This window comes from Oryzias latipes, chromosome 3 (assembly GCF_002234675.1).
Source record: "Oryzias latipes chromosome 3, ASM223467v1".
NCBI classification, from domain to species: domain Eukaryota; kingdom Metazoa; phylum Chordata; class Actinopteri; order Beloniformes; family Adrianichthyidae; genus Oryzias; species Oryzias latipes.
Window position 1 is genome coordinate 37,185,776 of NC_019861.2, and position 18,056 is coordinate 37,203,831.

General features: G+C 47.7%; 1 protein-coding gene across 1 annotated transcript; it reads right to left on the minus strand.

Annotated features, from left to right (window-relative positions):
- Nucleotides 1-9,023: 9,023 nt before the first annotated feature.
- LOC101162895 (aerolysin-like protein) lies at nucleotides 9,024-12,259 on the minus strand. The gene is made up of 2 exons (XM_023953755.1): nucleotides 12,084-12,259; nucleotides 9,024-10,986 (listed from the first exon to the last, which is right to left on the minus strand). The coding sequence occupies exon 2, from the start codon at nucleotides 10,970-10,972 to the stop codon at nucleotides 10,031-10,033; it is 942 nt and encodes a 313-aa protein (XP_023809523.1). The 5' UTR covers nucleotides 10,973-10,986; nucleotides 12,084-12,259; the 3' UTR covers nucleotides 9,024-10,030.
- Between the last annotated feature and the right edge of the window lie 5,797 nt (nucleotides 12,260-18,056).

Here is an 18,056-nt window from a genome sequence, read left to right on the forward strand (position 1 = left end):
TGCAACACTACCCTTGTATTGGTCAAGTGGTATAGGTTTATATGGGATTAAGAAAGTAAGCAGTGCTAGAAAATTGTGTTTCCAAAAAGTAATTGTTACAATTATCTAATTCAATGTCCCCGATTTCATTTTCATTTAGATGCAATCCTGCAGGAATTAAAAGAACATGGCAGCAGCTAAAAATGAAGTATAAAAACATAATTCAATCAGGTATAATGTGAGCATGTCATGGATGTAGGCTTTGTTGACAATATTTGACATATGAAACATTTACATAGCAATACATATCTAATGTTGTTTTCATATGTAATTGACTGCAACGAAAAACGGTAACGCTCAAACAAAAACATATGGGGAAATGACAAAAAATCGAGTCTTCTCAAAATCCTCGTACGAGGTAAATATAATTCTCTATGAATGAATGCAGCCTCCTCGTCTATTGGGTCCTCCAAAAAAGGACAAGCCATTCTTGTCACTTAGACCGTCTCTGTGTGACGGAAATGTGGACAATGAAGGTTAAAGCGAAACATACCACTTCGTCTTTAAAAAAGGGGAGGGGACCGGCAGAAACTTTGAGTTTGGAGAATAAAACCTGCTCCCAACCAGGTTAGGTTCACAGCGTAAGTAACCATGGACACTGACTCCGAGTATAAGTTACCTCTCTTTCAGAAAAGGGTTTGACCTACTCTGCTTTCTCTGGTTTAACAAACCTCCCATTCTGAAACAGAAAACCCAGGGTTTCCCTGATTTCAGGGTTAACGCACTCAGAGTTTACACTTAACCTCCTTTCTGAAACAGGCCCCTGGTCTCTACATTCCAGCATTTTATCACTTTTTTATCATGGTGTGCGTATGTGTGTCTGTGTGTGTGTTTGGCGGCGGGGGGGCGGCTGGGTGGCCCTGTCGGCACTGTTTGTATTGTCATTGTTTTTAAATATTATTATTTATTCTTTTTTAACTTGTCCTGTCCAACAGCTGGGCAGGCAGATGAGAGCTGAGGGCCTCTTGTGTTGGACATATTTTACTTAAACAAGAGGGGTTATTAATCTTCAGACAAACCAGAGGTATGTCTGAATAAACCCCTTTTGTAATTGAGGCCAAACTTTATTCCTTTCAACCATGATTGAAAATCTTTGGTGTTGGACCGGACGGAAAAGGAAAGAAGGGAAGAGGGAGGGATGTCAGATGGGGGGGGTGTGATAGTGAGGGGGGGGGTTGAGACCATGAAGCAGCATAGAGCAGACAGGTTTACTGGCTGTTTATCATTACGGTACGGTTCAAATGTAGTACAAAAAGGGCGGGGCATGTTCACACACACTCAAATATTATCAACACACCTGCTAGCTGCAAAAAATGTTCACATGTCAACATGTACACAAAACAGATAGTGTTCACGAACGCATACCTATGCCTTTAAACCAACTAGTGTGAAATCTTTCATTCATTCAATCATGCAAATTATTAGTGCAAAGGTGAGCTAACACCTGTGCTCAGGTGAGTGTTTATGTTCTTCTAAAATGGATGGTGGAATGTGAAAAGAAGGAGGAGGAGCGCCCAGCCACCCCCACACCCAGACCCCCGCCGCAGCAGCAGCGGCAGCCGGAATTCCCCCAACGCCACAAGGGAACAGGCAGGGAACAACCGCCCCCCCCGGGCGACCAAGACCGCCACCCAGGCCAGGGCCAGCAGGACCGCCGCGAGGCCCCCAGAGCCAAAGAGCATGGAGGAGCGGAGGAAAAGAGAGCGCCGCCCCAGCCCAGCCAGGAAAGCAGCCCCGCCGCCGCGCCGGAAGAGCCCAACGCAGGGCCCCACCGGAGAGGGACGCCCACAGCCCCAGACGAGCACCCCACCACCACCCAGGAGTTCCGGGCATCCCCCCGCCCCGACCCCAGGTACGAGCAAGGACCCCCCAAGGGAGACCCGCTCCGCAGTCCAGGCAGCCACCCACCCGGCCCACGGTTGGTCCAGGTAGGAGCAAGGCAGGGACCCGCCGCCCCCGCCCAGGAGGGGGGAACCCCGGGGAAAAAATGGGTGGCCCACAAGGGGTGTTATAAATATGGCCCGACCAGGCTCGGCCATGTTGGAAGTTTGGCGGGGCCCAGCGCTCAGGGGCAAGGACCAGGACCCACCCCCCAGGGACACGAACACCCCCGGCTCAGGTGTAATATGAACCCCCCCACCGTGCGGAGAGAGCACCGCCGGGCCCAGGGAGCCGGCACCCAAAGGGACACGGCCGCCATCGCCAAGAGGCCCGCACCCCCCACCAGGAAAGGGGTAGGGGACAGATGGACCCAGGTCCCACCTTCCTTGCAAAATGTGTGTGCGTGTATGTGTGTTTGAGAGGGTGTGTGTGTGCATTTGTGTGTGTTTATGTTGGAATGTATATATTGAAGGGGGAGGGGTGTGTGTACTAAGGGGGGTGCAGTTAAAATTGGCGAGTAGGGCACTAAGGGGACATCTCCTGATTACTCCCAGTGACGTCCCCTCACCTTCCCCACCAAGGGGCCCTAAATGTCTAAGGTGCGGTTAAAATTGGCGGGTAGGGTGCCAGGAGGACATCTGCTGCTTGCTTGCAGTGATGTCCAAGCACCCCCCCTACCAAGGACCCTACATGTCTAAGGTGCAAATAAAACCGAAAGAGGGGGGGCCCACTCCATACGGCAACCATAGGAGGGGGGCCACTGCCAAGTAGCCCCCCCCCCCCCCCCCCCAAGGCGCATCGCAGGCTAGACCCCCCACCCCCTCACCCTAATATGAGGTTATATGAGGAAGGGGGTAAGTTGGGGACAGCTGGTAGACTGTCCCCCGGTGGTCAAACAGCTGTCCCCCAGCCCCCCCCCCCCCCCCCCCCCCCCCCCAGCAAAGGGGCCAGGGCCACCCAGCCCAGGGGCCCCACCCCCGGAGGCGCAGACACCCCAGGCCCGGCACCTAAGAACCTAAGGGTGGTTCTTCAATCCCAGAGACAACCTGCAACAGATGTGAGTAACACTCCACGCTCAGCTTGGAGTGAGGCCTCCTTGTTGCCGCTCCCAACACCAGTGCCCCCACATTGTCGAGAAGATAGCGATGAAGTTGACATGGACATGACTGCTGCACCCTCCATGGTGCAACCACCGCCCTTCCGTCAGATGGACCCCAAGATGCTACCATATCGGCCTGAGGAAGATATTGAAAACGTTTTACTCCGTTCTGAGGGGATTGCAAAGACTTGGGGTTGGGCGTACACTGGATGGGCATACAGACTTGTACCTTTGTTAACTGGAAAGGCTCTAGCAGCCTACTCAGCGAGGGATGAGGACCTCTCAGACTCCTATCCTTATATCAAGCAGGCTTTGTCGGCCAAATTTAATGTTTCAGCTGAGACCTGCAGACAATGTTTCAGAGACACTAATGTCCCACCAAGGGAGTTGCCTACAGAGATTTATCATCGTCTTGGGGGTTTATATCATTGATGGATTCCCAGCTCGTGGCTGGAAATGGAAAGCATTTGACACTTTCAATCATGACATCCTATTTGACAAACTGGAAGTGTATGGGATAAGAGGAATAGCGCTAACTTGGGTCAAAAGCTATTTAAATGGAAGAATACAATTTGTCAAGATTGATGAATTTACATCAGAAACAAAAGAGATAAGTTTTGGTGTCCCACAAGGATCAAGTCTGGGCCCGCTGCTATTTAATATTTACATAAATGAAATATTCAATGTTTCAAAGCTTATTAACTCGTCAATTCAACCGTGCAAAATGACACCCATCTGGAACCAGGAAGGTGGGACCTTGGACCATCTGTCCCCTACCCCATCCCTGGTAGGGGGTACTGGGCCCTTGGCAACGGTGGCCGCGTCCCCTGGGTGCTGGTTTTCTGGGCCCGGTGGTGCTCTCTCCACGCAGGGAGGGGGATCCCTGAGCTTTCTGGTAAGGCCAGAAGCCGGGGATCACATCACACCTGAGCCGGGGGTGTATGTGTCGCTGTGGTATAGGTTCTGGTCCTTGTCCCTGAGTACCAGGCCCCGCGAAATTTCCAACTGTGGCCGAGCCCTCCCGGCGTGGCGGGGGGCTGCTCTCCTGGTTGGGCTGGGGCTGCACTCTCTGTCCCCCCATGCCCCCCTGCTCTCTGGCTCTGGGGGCCTCGTGGCGGTCTTGCTGGCCCTGGCTTGGGTGGGGGATGTGATTTTCCGGGGGGCGGTTGTTTTCTGCCTGCTGCCATGTGGCGTTGGGGGGTTCTGGCTGCCGCGGTGGGGGTTTTGGTGTGGGGATGGCTGGGCACTCTCCCTCCTTCTTTTCATATTCCACCATCCATTTTAGAAGAACATAAACACTCAATTGAGCATAGCTGTTAGCTCACCTTTGCACCAATAGTTTGCATGATCGATTGAAGTATTTCACACTAGTTGGTTTGAAGGCATGAGTATGCGTGTGTGAACACTATCTGTATTTTGTACATGTTGACATGTGGACATTTTTGCAGCCAACAGGAATGTTTATAGCATTCATTTGAGTGTGTGGATAGGCCCCGCCCCTTGTAGATTTGTATTACGTCTGAACCTCACTGTAATTATAAACATCCAGAAACTTGTTTTCTTATTCTGCTTCATGGTTTACACCCCCTATAATCACCTTCCTACCCCCCCCCCCTCTCTAACATCCCTCTGAAGATTCATAACCGCTGTTTTTAAAGTAAAATATGTCCAACACAAGAGGCCTTCAGCTCCCATCTGTCTGCCCAGCTGTTGGACAGGACAAGTAAAAAAAAAAAAAAGAAATTCGGGGAAATAATTCTAAGAGTTCTCTACATCTTCTCTGTTTATCAGAATTATACATAAACCCAGATATCCTGATCATACAAACGATTCATTTGATTTATCCAGACTTCTAAACTGTATGACCTTGTTGATTTTTACACCAACAACTTCTATACAGAGTCAGTGGGAAATTGTTACCATTCAATATCCAGACACAGTTCTTAGAAAATGAATGTGGAACAAACTGAGGGGATGTAGGAACTTCAAGATCAAACTGATAATGACCACAAAGAAAAGTTTCTGTGTGTCAGTGTGTGGCATTATACTTTGGAACAGGTTCAGTAATGAGCTCAAACATTGTTCAAATATCCAAATATTCATGAAAATGTAGAAAGAAACTCTTAAATATGAAGATACAGGGAGTTAAGGATCAACAGGTGTTTGAATAATTCCAAATACATGTGTGAACTTGACTGTGGTGAAACAAGTATTACATTGTAAGGTCCCATGATGATTACTGAAATGTTTTCAATTACAATCAATAAGCTATTGATTTTCTTTACAATGTGTAGCAATAATTACTGATTTAATGTGATCATGTGGTCTAATGATGATCAATGATTGTTACATATCGTACCGTTACTGTTTTCTGAAATAACGTGTGAATGTTTTCTGAAGATATTCAATCATTACTAGGCACTGGATTTTGTTACTGATCATTGTATTTAGTTAAGCAAATGTGATGTAAGTGACTTTTTTGTTTTATTTATTTTTCTGTTTTTTTTTATCTATGAATTTCATAATTTCTGTAATGCGTTTGATAAATATGTGTAAATTCTTTATTGCTTTGACTTCAATGCTTGAAAAAAATCAACAAATAAAATCAAGTCAAATCAAACCAACTATGGTCTGAGTGATATAAATGCTTTTACTCTGAAAAAGGGGCAGGAGACCCACCTGGACCTCAGCGCAAAAACACTGACACAACCTTAGACTACTCCCTCTCACCTGTGCGGTTAGCTGATGGTCACAGTTGATGATGAGCAGCTCAGGTGGGAGTGGGGGATTGTTTACCTGACAGCTTCTGATCAACTCTGTGATCGAGTCACTCTCACGTGATGTCTATGGTCTAAGAGTCAATAGTTTGAAAGATTATTCAAAAGTCCCAGTTGTTTCATCATGGCGACGGCGCGTGCACACGCAGCGGCTCGGCACTCGTCACCTTTTCGTGGATTTTTTATCGCGTTTGTCCGTTTGTTTGTCTTTTTGTTTTGTGTTATTACTGTGGAGGCTCACATTGAGTACAGCCGAGACGAACTACTCTGCTTAGGGAACACATATTGGACGTGCAAAGACTCGCTGCTTGCTTTGCCGGACGACATTCCACCAGAGATCAGGTTCCCAGGGGGCTCCTCGGCAACCTTCCCTCTCCCTCCCCTGAGACGCCGCAGGCGGCGCAGACAACGACGGCAGAAACGAGGCAAGAGAGGCGGCCTGCGGGCTTGGTTAAGAGCTAACCCACACAGACCAGCGCTCTCGAGTCTGTTCCTGTCCAACTGCCGGTCACTTGTCAATAAGATCGACGAAATAAGACTGAGGATATTCTCCGACAAGACCTGCAGGTGTGTGTCGGTGTTCACGAAGACTTGGCTGGAAAACAACGTTCCTGACGAGGCTATCGGGATTGCCGGCTGCACTGTTTACCGGGCCGACAGGACGGCCTGCTCCTGTAAGAAGAAAGGCGGAGGCGTGTGTGTGTACATAAAAAACAACTGGTGCACAGCTACGGATACAAACGGGATTTACTGCTCACCAGACCTGGAATATCTGGCAGTGAAATGTAGACCAGTCTACTTGCCGAGAGAGTTTTCAATCATCCAGATCATTGCTGTTTACATCCCACCACAGGCTAACGCTAAGCTAGCGCTAGAAGAGCTGCACGGCCTTGTGAGCAGCAAGCTAAATGCACATCCAGAGGGAGTAATTATTGTGGGAGGAGACTTAAATCATGTAGATCTTAAAACAGCACTGCCAAAGCTGCACAAATACATTGACTTCCCCACAAGAGACGGCAATATTCTGGATCAGGTGTACACAAAAATCAAGGGAGCCTACAAACCTGCAGCAGACCCCCACTTAGGTCTATCAGACCACATCTCTTTACTACTGACCCCATCCTACAGACCAGTGGCGTGCAGAAGCAGACCCACCATAAACACTGTACAGGTGTGGAGTGAGGAGGCCACCGCATCACTCCAACACTGTTTTGAAGTTACGGACGGGGATGTGTTTGCTGAGGGATCTGACCTGGAGGGCTACACAACTGCTGTGCTGGACCACATCAAGTTCTGTGCAGAGGAAGCAGTACCCAAAAAAACCATCAGAACATTCCCAAATCAGAAGCCCTGGTTTAATGGAACAGTTCGGGCACTGCTAAAGGCCAGGAACACCGCCTACAGGTCGGGAAATCAGCTAGAATACAGCACAGCCCGGAAAAATCTGACAAAAGGGATCAAGAAACCCAAAGACAACTACAGACAATGGATAGAGGAACACTTTAGGAACAACGACCCTCGCAGCATGTGGAAAGGAATCAGGACACTGACTGACTACAACAGAACCACCACACAGGTCAGTCAGGACAGGGATCTCCCAGACACACTGAACCTCTTCTTCGCCCGCTTTGACAAGCAGCAGGGAAGACTCCAGCCTGCTAACAGGAAGCAGCCTGAGGGGGAGCCAACACTCACGCTTGAGGTGCACCAGGTGAGATCCACCCTGAAAAAGATCAACGCCGCAAAAGCAGCTGGACCGGATGGGGTGACAGGCTGTCTATTGAAGTCCTGCGCTGACCAGCTGGCTGGCGTGCTTACAAATATTTTCAACCTCTCCCTTCAGCTCTCCATAGTCCCCACCTGCCTCAAATCCACAACCATTGTTCCTGTGCCCAAAAAGCCTGCTGTCACAACACTCAATGACTACAGTCCAGTTGCCCTCACCCCGGTGATAATGAAATGTTTTGAGAGGATTGTCTTAGAACACATCAAAGATAACATCCCTGCAAACCTTGACAAACATCAGTTTGCTAACCGGGCAAATAGATCTGCAGAGGCATTTCCACGAGAATCCACACAGCCCTGACCCACCTGGAGCAGCCAAAGACCTACGTCAGGATGCTCTTTGTGGACTTCAGCAGTGCATTCAATACTGTGATCCCCCATAAACTGGTTCACAAACTCCTCAATCTCGGACTCTCATCCACGCTTTGTTCATAGATTATGGACTTCCTGACCAACAGGCCTCAGAATGTCAGGATGGGGAGCCTGACATCTGACACCATAATCCTGAGCACAGGCGCACCACAGGGCTATGTGCTCAGTCCAGCCCTCTTCACACTCTACACTATGGACTGTACTCCCATCCACTCTTCCAACACTATAGTGAAATTTGCGGATGACACTACAGTGGTGGGCCTCATTACTGACAATAATGAGACCTGGTACAGGCAGGAGATCCAACACTTGGAAGAGTGGTGTTCAGCCAGCGATCTGGTCCTCAACCCCACCAAAACCAAGGAGGTCATCATAGACTTCAGGAGGACCAGGACAACGACTCAACCCCCACTTCACATCAGAGGTGAGGAGGTGGAACAGGCCGACTCCGTCAGGTTTCTTGGCAACCACATCTCCAAGAACCTGATATGGACACTGAACACCTCCAAACTGGTGAAAAGGACCCATCAGAGGATGTTCTTCCTGAGGAAGCTGAGGAAGGCGGGTCTGGCTCCGGGACTTCTCAGAAAGATCTACAGGAGCATCGTGGAGAGCATCCTCTGCCAGGGCTGTACAGTGTGGTACAGCAGCTGCACAGCAGAAGAGAGGAGAGACCTGTCCAGGGGGGGGGGGGGGACAGCGCAGAGGATTGTGGGAGCCAAGCTCCCAGACCTGGACGTTATCAATAAAGAGCGCCTACAGAGAAGAGCACGGGCCATAAGCATGGACAGTGGCCACCCTGGACACTCCCTGTTTGTGCCGCTGCAATCGGGCAAAAGATACCGGGTAGTCTCCATCACCCCCCCGCTTTCCATCTCCCATTGACTTAATCGTATCCATCAGAGACACCCCTCAGTACAACACACAACTATATGTGCAATAAAACTGTTTAATTTATTTATCATGACATCTTTATTTAAAGCTTCCTAACTTTTTTTACGGGTTTTTTATATTCTTATATTTCTTTTTTCTTTTACTAATCCTTGATGTTTACCTCTTTTTGACTGAGCTTGAATCTTGTAGTTTTATTGTTTGTGTTGCTTTAATTGCTGAGCTTTCTGAGTCAGTCAATCTGAAACTCCGACCTGTAGTCCAGCGCCTGGTAAGAAAGCTCACCAAGACCTCTGGTTCCAGAGGGAACCAAAGACAACCAGACAGACAGACTTGTTTTCTTATTGAAAAGCAAAGATTTATTGCAGACAATAGCAAAAGCAGCTAGCTCCATAACAGCACTTAGCAGTAGAAACGTGTCCGCTTCACAAAAACTTTGCCCAAGATAAAGTTCACAGATAAGTACAAGGATTAGAACAATGATTACATGACACTTCCAAAAAAGACTTTGCCTGTTGTGGGCCAATGGGTCTATGCTCTAAAGACTATGGAAGACACAGTAGACCACACTGTGAACATTGGGTCTCTAGTGACAGTGATCTACACACAAAACCCAGGACAGGAAATACAATCCCGAATACAAGCGGCTGAAATGAGCTTCCTCCGTAGGGTGGCTGGGCGCTCCCTTAGAGATAGGGTGAGAAGCTCGGTCACCCGCGGGGAGCTCGGAGTAGAACCGCTTCTCCTCCACATCGAAAGGAGCCAGCTGAGGTGGCTCGGGCATCTATTCCGGATGCCCCCTGGACGCCTCCCTCGAGAGGTGTTCCGGGCATGTCCCACTGGGCGGAGGCCCCGGGGAAGACCCAGGACACGCTGGAGAGACTACGTCTCTCGGCTGGCCTGGGAACGCCTCGGGAACCCCCCAGAGGAGCTGGAGGAAGTGGCTGGGGTGAGGGAAGTCTGGGCATCTCTGCTCAGTCTGCTGCCCCCGCGACCCGGTCCCGGATAAGCGGAGGAAGATGGATGGATGGATGGATGGATGGAGGATAAGGCAATCAGTAAATATCACAAATGTCACAGAGTCATCTTTGGGTGGTTACAAGGTTATGATATAGTGTGTACAGGTGAGGACAGAAAATGGCTGAATGAGGAAAAGAAGTTAGCTTGAGAAGCTAATCGGTGGGATTCACTTTTGTGTCACGATGGTTTTAGCGTTGGTGTAGGTGACGCCTTTGTAGATCCCACTGGTGTTGAACTTGAGGGTTTTCCCGTTGTAGCAGGTTATGTTCACCTTTCCCATGTAAGGGAGATCCATAGTGGCTCTGCCAATAGTGACTTTCACATCCACCGTCTTCCCGGGAGGAACATTGACCGGGAAGGAGAACGTCTCCTTCCTCTCATCGGTGTTCTCTAGACCGTAGGAGCTTTCTGTACTGGCAGTGAAGCTGAAGCCAGTAGTCGCTTCGACCACCTCTGGTATCCCTGCCTTGACCTCAAATTTGAAGGTCGCTTCCATTTTGTTTGACACGGACCAGGAGGATTTCTTGGTGATGGTTTTACTTGATTCAATTGTGTAGGACTGAGCCACGGCGGTGTTATTGGTGTAAGTGACAGCCTTGATCTCCTCTGTGGCCACCTGAGGGATCGCCTGGTGGAGGGTGGGGTAGTAAACGTCGATCAGCTCGGTTGACTTGATGGTGTTGATGAACACAAACCCCAGACTATCTATGTCATCCCCACCCTTTCCTAGAACTCCCAAACAAATCCCAGACCCAACATCAATGGGGTATTCTTTTTTCAGATCCCACTTGGTCATCTTGGGGAAGAATTCTTGTCCTGCTGTTGTCCTGATCCTGATGGCACCTAGGCGAGTTCCTGCACCATTGCCCCACAGCGAGAGCGATTTAATCTGCTCCCCATCCTGAAATTCCATCTGTGAAAATCCTCCTTCAGGCTTTCCAAACTCCTGGACCTGACCATCGGTCAGCCAAACCTTAATGCCCCTCACCTGCCACTCTCCCACCCACACCCACAGCTTCTTTAGCGTGGCCCCATTGCTTTCCCCGGTAAAACTAAAAGAACGACCGCCTTGTCCCCCAATAGTAAGCACAGGTGCTAGGTAAGACATCTTTGTGGTAGAACCTGAAAGAAGAACAAGAACAACATCCGTGTCAGTCAGAGACTCAAGGTTCAGCAACGATTGAAGAGATTTCAAAGCACCAGACCGGTACCATGAAGACTCTGAATTCAAGGGAACTGCTGAGTCAGCAACACTTCAAGTGTTTGGAATTATCTGCTTATCTGTTATGCCCTTTTTCTGTTTAGGGGGATATAGAGGAACATGACCTCCACTAACCTCCCTAGACTAACATAAACAGGAGAAAATATATGAAAGAAAATAGCAGTTCACCCCTAAAGCTTCACTTTAAAGTTGAAATTACACTCAACTGGGCACACTGGGCGGCAGTGGCTCAGGGGGTTGAGCAGGTTGTCCAATGATCTAGGGGTCGGCAGATCGATCCCGCGCCCCCAATTAACTGTCGTTGTATCCTTGAGCAAGACACTTCACCTTCCCTGCTTCCAGTGTGGCTCCACTGGTGTGTGCATATGAATGTCCCGTTGATGTTCAGAGCAGCCGTAGGCGCGAACTGGCAGCCAACTGGTGCCTCTGTCAGTCTGCCCCAGTGCAGCTACAACAGTAGCTTACCATCACCAAGTATGAATGAGGGGTAAATGAATAATGGACACACTATAAGAACTTGGAGCATCTGGATAAATTTAATCCATTATTATTATTATTATTATTATTATTATCAACAATTGACTACACAGAGTGGGGCTGAACACAAAACACAGCAAAGAGCATTACAAGGTAAAACACACGAGTCAGCTCAACACAGGCATGGAGAGGAGAACTGAGCTGGAGACAGGTTGCAACACATCTGCATTCTCTGGCCTCCAGGTGAAAATGTTCAGAGACAGACACACAAAGACAAAACGAGGTCCCACTCTGACAGAAATAAAGAACACAAAAAACAATGAATAAAAAGAAATTTCTAACTAAATGCGTCCACAGCCATAACAACGTCTTCAACTACAGACTATTAATGAACAATCACACCAAAGCACAAATCTTTTTCCTGAATAAAAATCTAAACTTTCCTCCAGACATCCAATCTGGTGATTCAAAGACAAACTTCTTACTGTGGGATTCCATTCCAGGTTCTTACAATACTCACAGCAAAGTTAGACCTTTGATTGGACTTTGGGTTTTGGTGCTGGGTGGTGTGGCTCCCTCGTCAGTGCTGCTCAGACTGAAGCTGCTCTCTCTTATATAGACCTAAGGGTGGGGCCCAGGATGCTCTGCCTCTCCTCCAACTTTGGATTTTTCCAGCCTTACCTCCAAAGGTTCTGTTCAACCTGAAAGCTGACAAGAAAGACACTCAAGGTCAAATTCAAACCCGTAAACCAATGAGGAAGACCCCAGATCCAAAAGTGACAAGAAAGACACACTAGGTAAGATCTGAACCCCAAAACAGACAAGGAATTGTTTCTTCTTCAGTGTTGCAGATGGACCTGGGGTCCCCTCCTTTATTTTCTCTTTTTACTAGTTTTATATGTGTATGTATAAACATTTATTTATTTATTTATTTTTAATTTTTTAGTCACACTTACCATTTCATATGTCTATTTAAGGTTTATGTAATTATTTGTTTCTTGTTCATGTTTTAAATATATTTCAATTTTAATTTTATTCCTTTTACATTTTATTTGTAACTCCAGTGTTTTCCTCTGAGGGAATCCTCCACATCGGTCACTGACCCTTCTCAGTGAACGAGGTCGCTGCAATGGCATCTCCCAGGTCTGACTCTTTTGATCGGATCTGGGGGGTTCTGTTGTAGTGTTCTCCGTGAACTTGGGTGGGGGTCACTGATGTGGACATGTCCCCAAAATATCGTTTCCCCACTTCAGGAGGTATCCAGGTCTCTACATTCCAGCATTTCATCACTTTTTTATCATGGTGTGCGTATGTGTGTCTGTGTGTGTGTGTGTGTTTGGCGGCGGGGGGGCGGCTGGGTGGCCCTGTCGGCACTGTTTGTATTGTCATTGTTTTTAAATATTATTGTATTTTATGCACAGCACTTTGAGTGACATGTGTTGTTGTAAAAGTGCTTTCTAAATAAAGGTTGATTTGTTTTGATCAGTTTTGACCAAGGACACGAGGTTTTTTGTAGGTTTTTTAAAGAAAAGTATGCCAGTGGTGAAAAAGAAACCCAGAAAGATTAGGATCTCTCACATAAATAAAGAAGGTGCTTCACTGTTTCTATACCATCACAGCAGAAGGTCCATGTGTTTGTGTGAATATTGAATTCATCGTGAAGATAATCATTTGATGGATACGATTCTAAAGTGATTTTATTTTGCTGCTGGTGCCTGCTGGTGTCAAAAAGTTTTGATTGTACTCTCTAAAATTGTCATAATTTTGATCTTTCTTTTTATTTAAGATGTGAAATGATGTTGGGTAAAATGACCAGAGAAGAGGGTTTGTTGGCTGAACTGAAGAACCTAAGGGTGGTTCTCCAATCCCAGAGACAACCTGCAACAGATGTGAGTAACTCTCCACGCTCAGCTTGGAGTGAGGCCTCCTTGTTGCCGCTCCCAACACCAGTGCCCCCACATTGTCGAGAAGATAGCGATGAAGTTGACATGGACATGACTGCTGTACCCTCCATGGTGCAACCACCGCCCTTCCGTCAGATGGACCCCAAGATGCTACCATATCGGCCTGAGGAAGATATTGAAAACGTTTTACTCCGTTTTGAGGGGATTGCAAAGACTTGGGGTTGGGCGTACACTGAATGGGCATACAGACTTGTACCTTTGTTAACTGGAAAGGCTCTAGCAGCCTACTCAGCGAGGGTTGAAGACCTCTCAGACTCCTATCCTAATATCAAGGAGGCTTTATTGGCCAAATTTAATCTTTCAGCTGAGACGTACAGACAATGTTTCAGAGACACTAATGTCCCACCAAGGGAGTTGCCTACAGAGACTTATCGTCTTAGGGGTTTATATCATTGATGGATTCCCAGCTCATGGAAGAGAGGCCGACACAGTTTCTACATTCAAATTTAGACTTGAACCCTTTCTCTTTAGACAGGCTTATTGTCAGACTAGCTAGTATTCAGAGAATATTTACTTTACTGTTAAATTGTTTAAATTAAACTTAACAATAACAATAAAGTTGTCACCAGGCTGCTAGAAATTTGAAGCTGGGGTAACTATGGTGCTCTGGGGTTCTGTCCTCTTTTCTCATCTACTTCTACCCTTCCTCTCTTCTCTATTTTTGATCATTTATTTATCATTTTGTTCCCCATGTCTCTGTTTGGTGCAGTGTGATTCTTGTACTTTCCCTCTTTTCCCACTACCCTCCTGACCAACGTGGTATAGAAGACATTGGACAAATCATCATCTTGGAACAGTTTCTTCACACCTTACCTCCTGATGTACGTACGTGGGTGAAGGTGTTCCTTTAAGTATTTTGTTAGACAGTGGCAGTTCTAAGTTTTTGGTAAAGAAATGTTATATAACAGACCATATTCTCGACTATAAGAACAAAACTGTAATTCAGTGTATCCATGGAGATGGCTGGACAACATGCCAGCTGATTGTGTAATTGGGAGGGATTGTCCTCTTTTGTGGAACTCACTCTGGGACAAAAGACAAACCAATGTTGTTGCTGTAATCCAATCCAATCCAATCTACTCTATTTATTTAGCACATTTCCCAAACATGCACTTTCCAAAGTGCTGTACAGTGACCAAAACCAGACAAAAGATTACCAAACAAAATAAAAACAAAAACAACACCAATGAAATGAAAAAAATGAAAATAAAAACACTGATAAAAATACAGATAGGAACACAGAGATCCACACAACTCACAGCGTTAAAAATTAGAGAATAAAAATGTGTTTTAAGATGGGACTTAAAACACTCCACAGAGGGCGCTGTTCTGACATGCGAAGGCAGGGCGTTCCACATCTTAGGGCCGACAACAGAGAATGCTCTGTCTGCTCTAGTTTTGAGCCTCGTTATGGGCTCCACAAGCTGGAGCTGGCCCTCTGACCTCATGGCACGAGCTGTAGTCACAATGTCACAGGTTAAGGCCGGTTTGGAACCTCTTTCAGAATTTTAAGGTGATCTTTGTGAGGGCAGCTACAGAGGCCAAAAGAAATCATGGCGCCAAACCCATCAGAGTACCACACAACTCATGCAGTGTTAAAAGCTAAAGAAAAAAAATGTGTTGTTGTTTTTACTTGTCCTGTCCAATAGTAAAGCAAACAGATGAGAGCTGAAGGCCTCTTGTGTTGGACATATTTTACTTTAACAACAGGGGTTCTGAATCTTCTGACAAACCAGAGGTATTTCTGAATAAACCCCTTTTGGAATCGAGGCCAAACTTTATTCATTTTAATCATATTTGAAAATCATTTGTGTTGCACCAGACGGAAAAGGAAAAGAGGAAGAGATAGGGGTGTTGGGGGAGGGTGTTCACACGTCAACATGTACACAATACAAATTCAGTTCACACTAGCATACCTATGCATTCAAACCAACTAGTGTGAAATATTTCATTTGATCACGCAAAATATTTGTGCTCAGGTGAGTGTTTATGTTCTTCTAAAATGGATGATGGAATGTAGAAAGAAGGAGGGAGAGTGCCCAGTAATCCAGTGGCTGCCAGAACCCCCCAACACCCGCACGGCAGCAGATAGAAAACAACCGCCCCCCGGGTGATCACATCCGCCACCCCGGCCAGGGCCAGCAGGACCGCCATGGGGGCCCCCTAAAGCCAGAGAGCAGGGAGGCATGGGGGGGACAGAGAGTGCAAGCTCCAGCCTAATCAGGAGAGCAGCCTGGTTAGGCTGGGGGGGATGAAGAGCGCCAGAAGCACCCACAGCCCCAGACAAGCACCCCACCCCAACCCCAGGAGTTCTGGGCATCCCCCCAACCCTAGGCACTAGCCAGGACCCCCAAAGTGAGACCCGCCCCACGCTCCAGGCAGCCACCTACCCGATCCTACCTTCACGATTGGTCCAGGAGAGAGCAAGGCAGGGGCCAGCCGTCCCCGCCCAGGAGGAGGACCCCCAGGGGAAGAGGGGGTCCACAAGAAGTGTTGTAACCATGGCCCAACCAGGCTTGCCCACAGTTGGAAATTTGGCGAGGCCCAGTGCTGAGGGACCAGAATCCACACCACAGGGACACGGACACCCCCCAGCTCAGATGTGATGTTATCCCCGGCTCTTAGTCTTTCCAGAGAACTTAGGGATCCCTCCCCATGTGGAGAGAGGACTGCCGGGCCCAGGAAGCCAGCACCCAGGGAACACGGCCGCCATTACCAAGGGCCTACCATGTGGTAGGGGGTATTGGATGGGGTAGGGGACAGATGGTCTGAGGTCCTACCTTCCTTATGAAATGCATGTGTGTGTGTTTGTGAGGGCGTGTGTGTGCATGCATGTGTGTTTGTGTTAGAGTGTACATTTTGAGGGTTAAAGGGTGTGTGTACTAAGGGGATGCAGTTAAAATTGACGGGTAGGGCACTGAGAGGACATTTCCTAATTACTCACAGTGATGTCAAATTACCCTCCCCACAGAGGGGCCCTAAATGTCTACGGTGCAGTTAAAATTGGTGTTAAGGCCGCTAAAGGACATCTGCTGCTTACTGGCAGTGATGTCCAAGCACCCCCCTTACCAAGAGTACTTCACATCTAAGGTGCAATTAATACCAAGAGGGGGGGGGGGCTATTCCATATGGCAACCATGGGAGAGGGACCTCTGCCAAGTAGCTCCTCCCCCCAAGGTACATCACAGACTGAACCCCCCCCCTCCATCACCCTAATAAGAGATTATATGAGGAGAGGGTAAGTCAGGGACAGCTGGTAGACTCTTACCCGGTGGTCAAACAACCCCCCCAGCATAGGGCCCAGGTCCCCTCAGCCTAGGGGGTCCCATCCCCCAAAGCGCTGACCCCCAGGCCCCACACCACCCACCCCACACAGAGAGATAGGAGCCAGAAAGCTCCGCCCCCCTTAGCAAGCCCAGGCCCCACCCCCAGGCACCGCCCCTGGGAGAGCTCTGGTCAGAACTTGACGGGACTGAGGCAGCCAATCAGCCGGGGCGACCACCGATTGCCTCAGCAGAGACCCTGACCCGTAAAACCTCCAAGGTCCGGCTCCATGGAGCCCAAAATTGCTTTTTTTTAGTTCTTCTTTAATCTATAAGTGGAGGTGTGCTCTTCAGGTCCCATTATGCAATTTCATAACGAGAAAACAAGTTTTACCATTTGGTGTGATCCAAGAAATTTGAGAAACTCCTGGATTTTTCTCTCCATTTATCACTTAAATGACTTGAATCTATACATTTGGTGGTATTCTTTTGATATTATGTCCAAGAGGGTCTCTATCCAGCCATTCATTTGAAAATAGATTAAAATAACCATCTACTAATATAAATGGTCTAAATCAGTGGTCCCTAACCACCGGGCATTTGGAAATTTTAACGCACAGAAAGAAAAAAATAATTTCCATTGTTTTCTTCGAAAGAAACGTTTTATTTTGAAAAGTGACCGGATTCTCTCTGTTACATCCGTAACACTTAACGCAAGTCAAAGTCGCGACATCAAACATCACGTGATACACACCTTGCGTTGCACCTCAGCCCCCCCCCCTACCTGTCCGCGGTAAACGTGCCTTGCGTTGTACCGGTCCGCGGTGACAAAAAGGTTGGGGACCACTGGTCTGAGTGATGTAAATGCTTTTACTCTGTAAAGCGGCAGGAGACCCACCTGGACCTCAGTGCAGAAACACCGACACAACCTTTGACCACTCCCTCTCACCTGTGCGGTTAGCTGATGGTCACAGTTGATGATGAGCAGCTCAGGTGGGTGGGGTTGTTTACCTGACAGCTTCTGATCACCTCTGTGATCGAGTCACTCTCACGTGATGTTTATGGTCTAAGACTCAGTAGTTTGAAAGATTATTCACAAGTCTCAGTGCATTATGGAGTTTGTAGTTTTAATGTTTGTGTTGCTTTTATTGCTGAGCTTTCTGCGTCAGTGAATCTGAAACTCCGACCTGTAGTCCAGCGCCTGGTAAGAAAGCTCACCAAGACCTCGGGGTCCAGAGGGAACCAAAGACAACCAGACAGACACAC

Coding starts and splice junctions, on each gene's coding strand:
- LOC101162895 (XM_023953755.1), bottom strand. CDS start 10,972: ATGTCTTACCTAGCACCTGTGCTTACTATTGGGGGACAAGGCGGTCGT.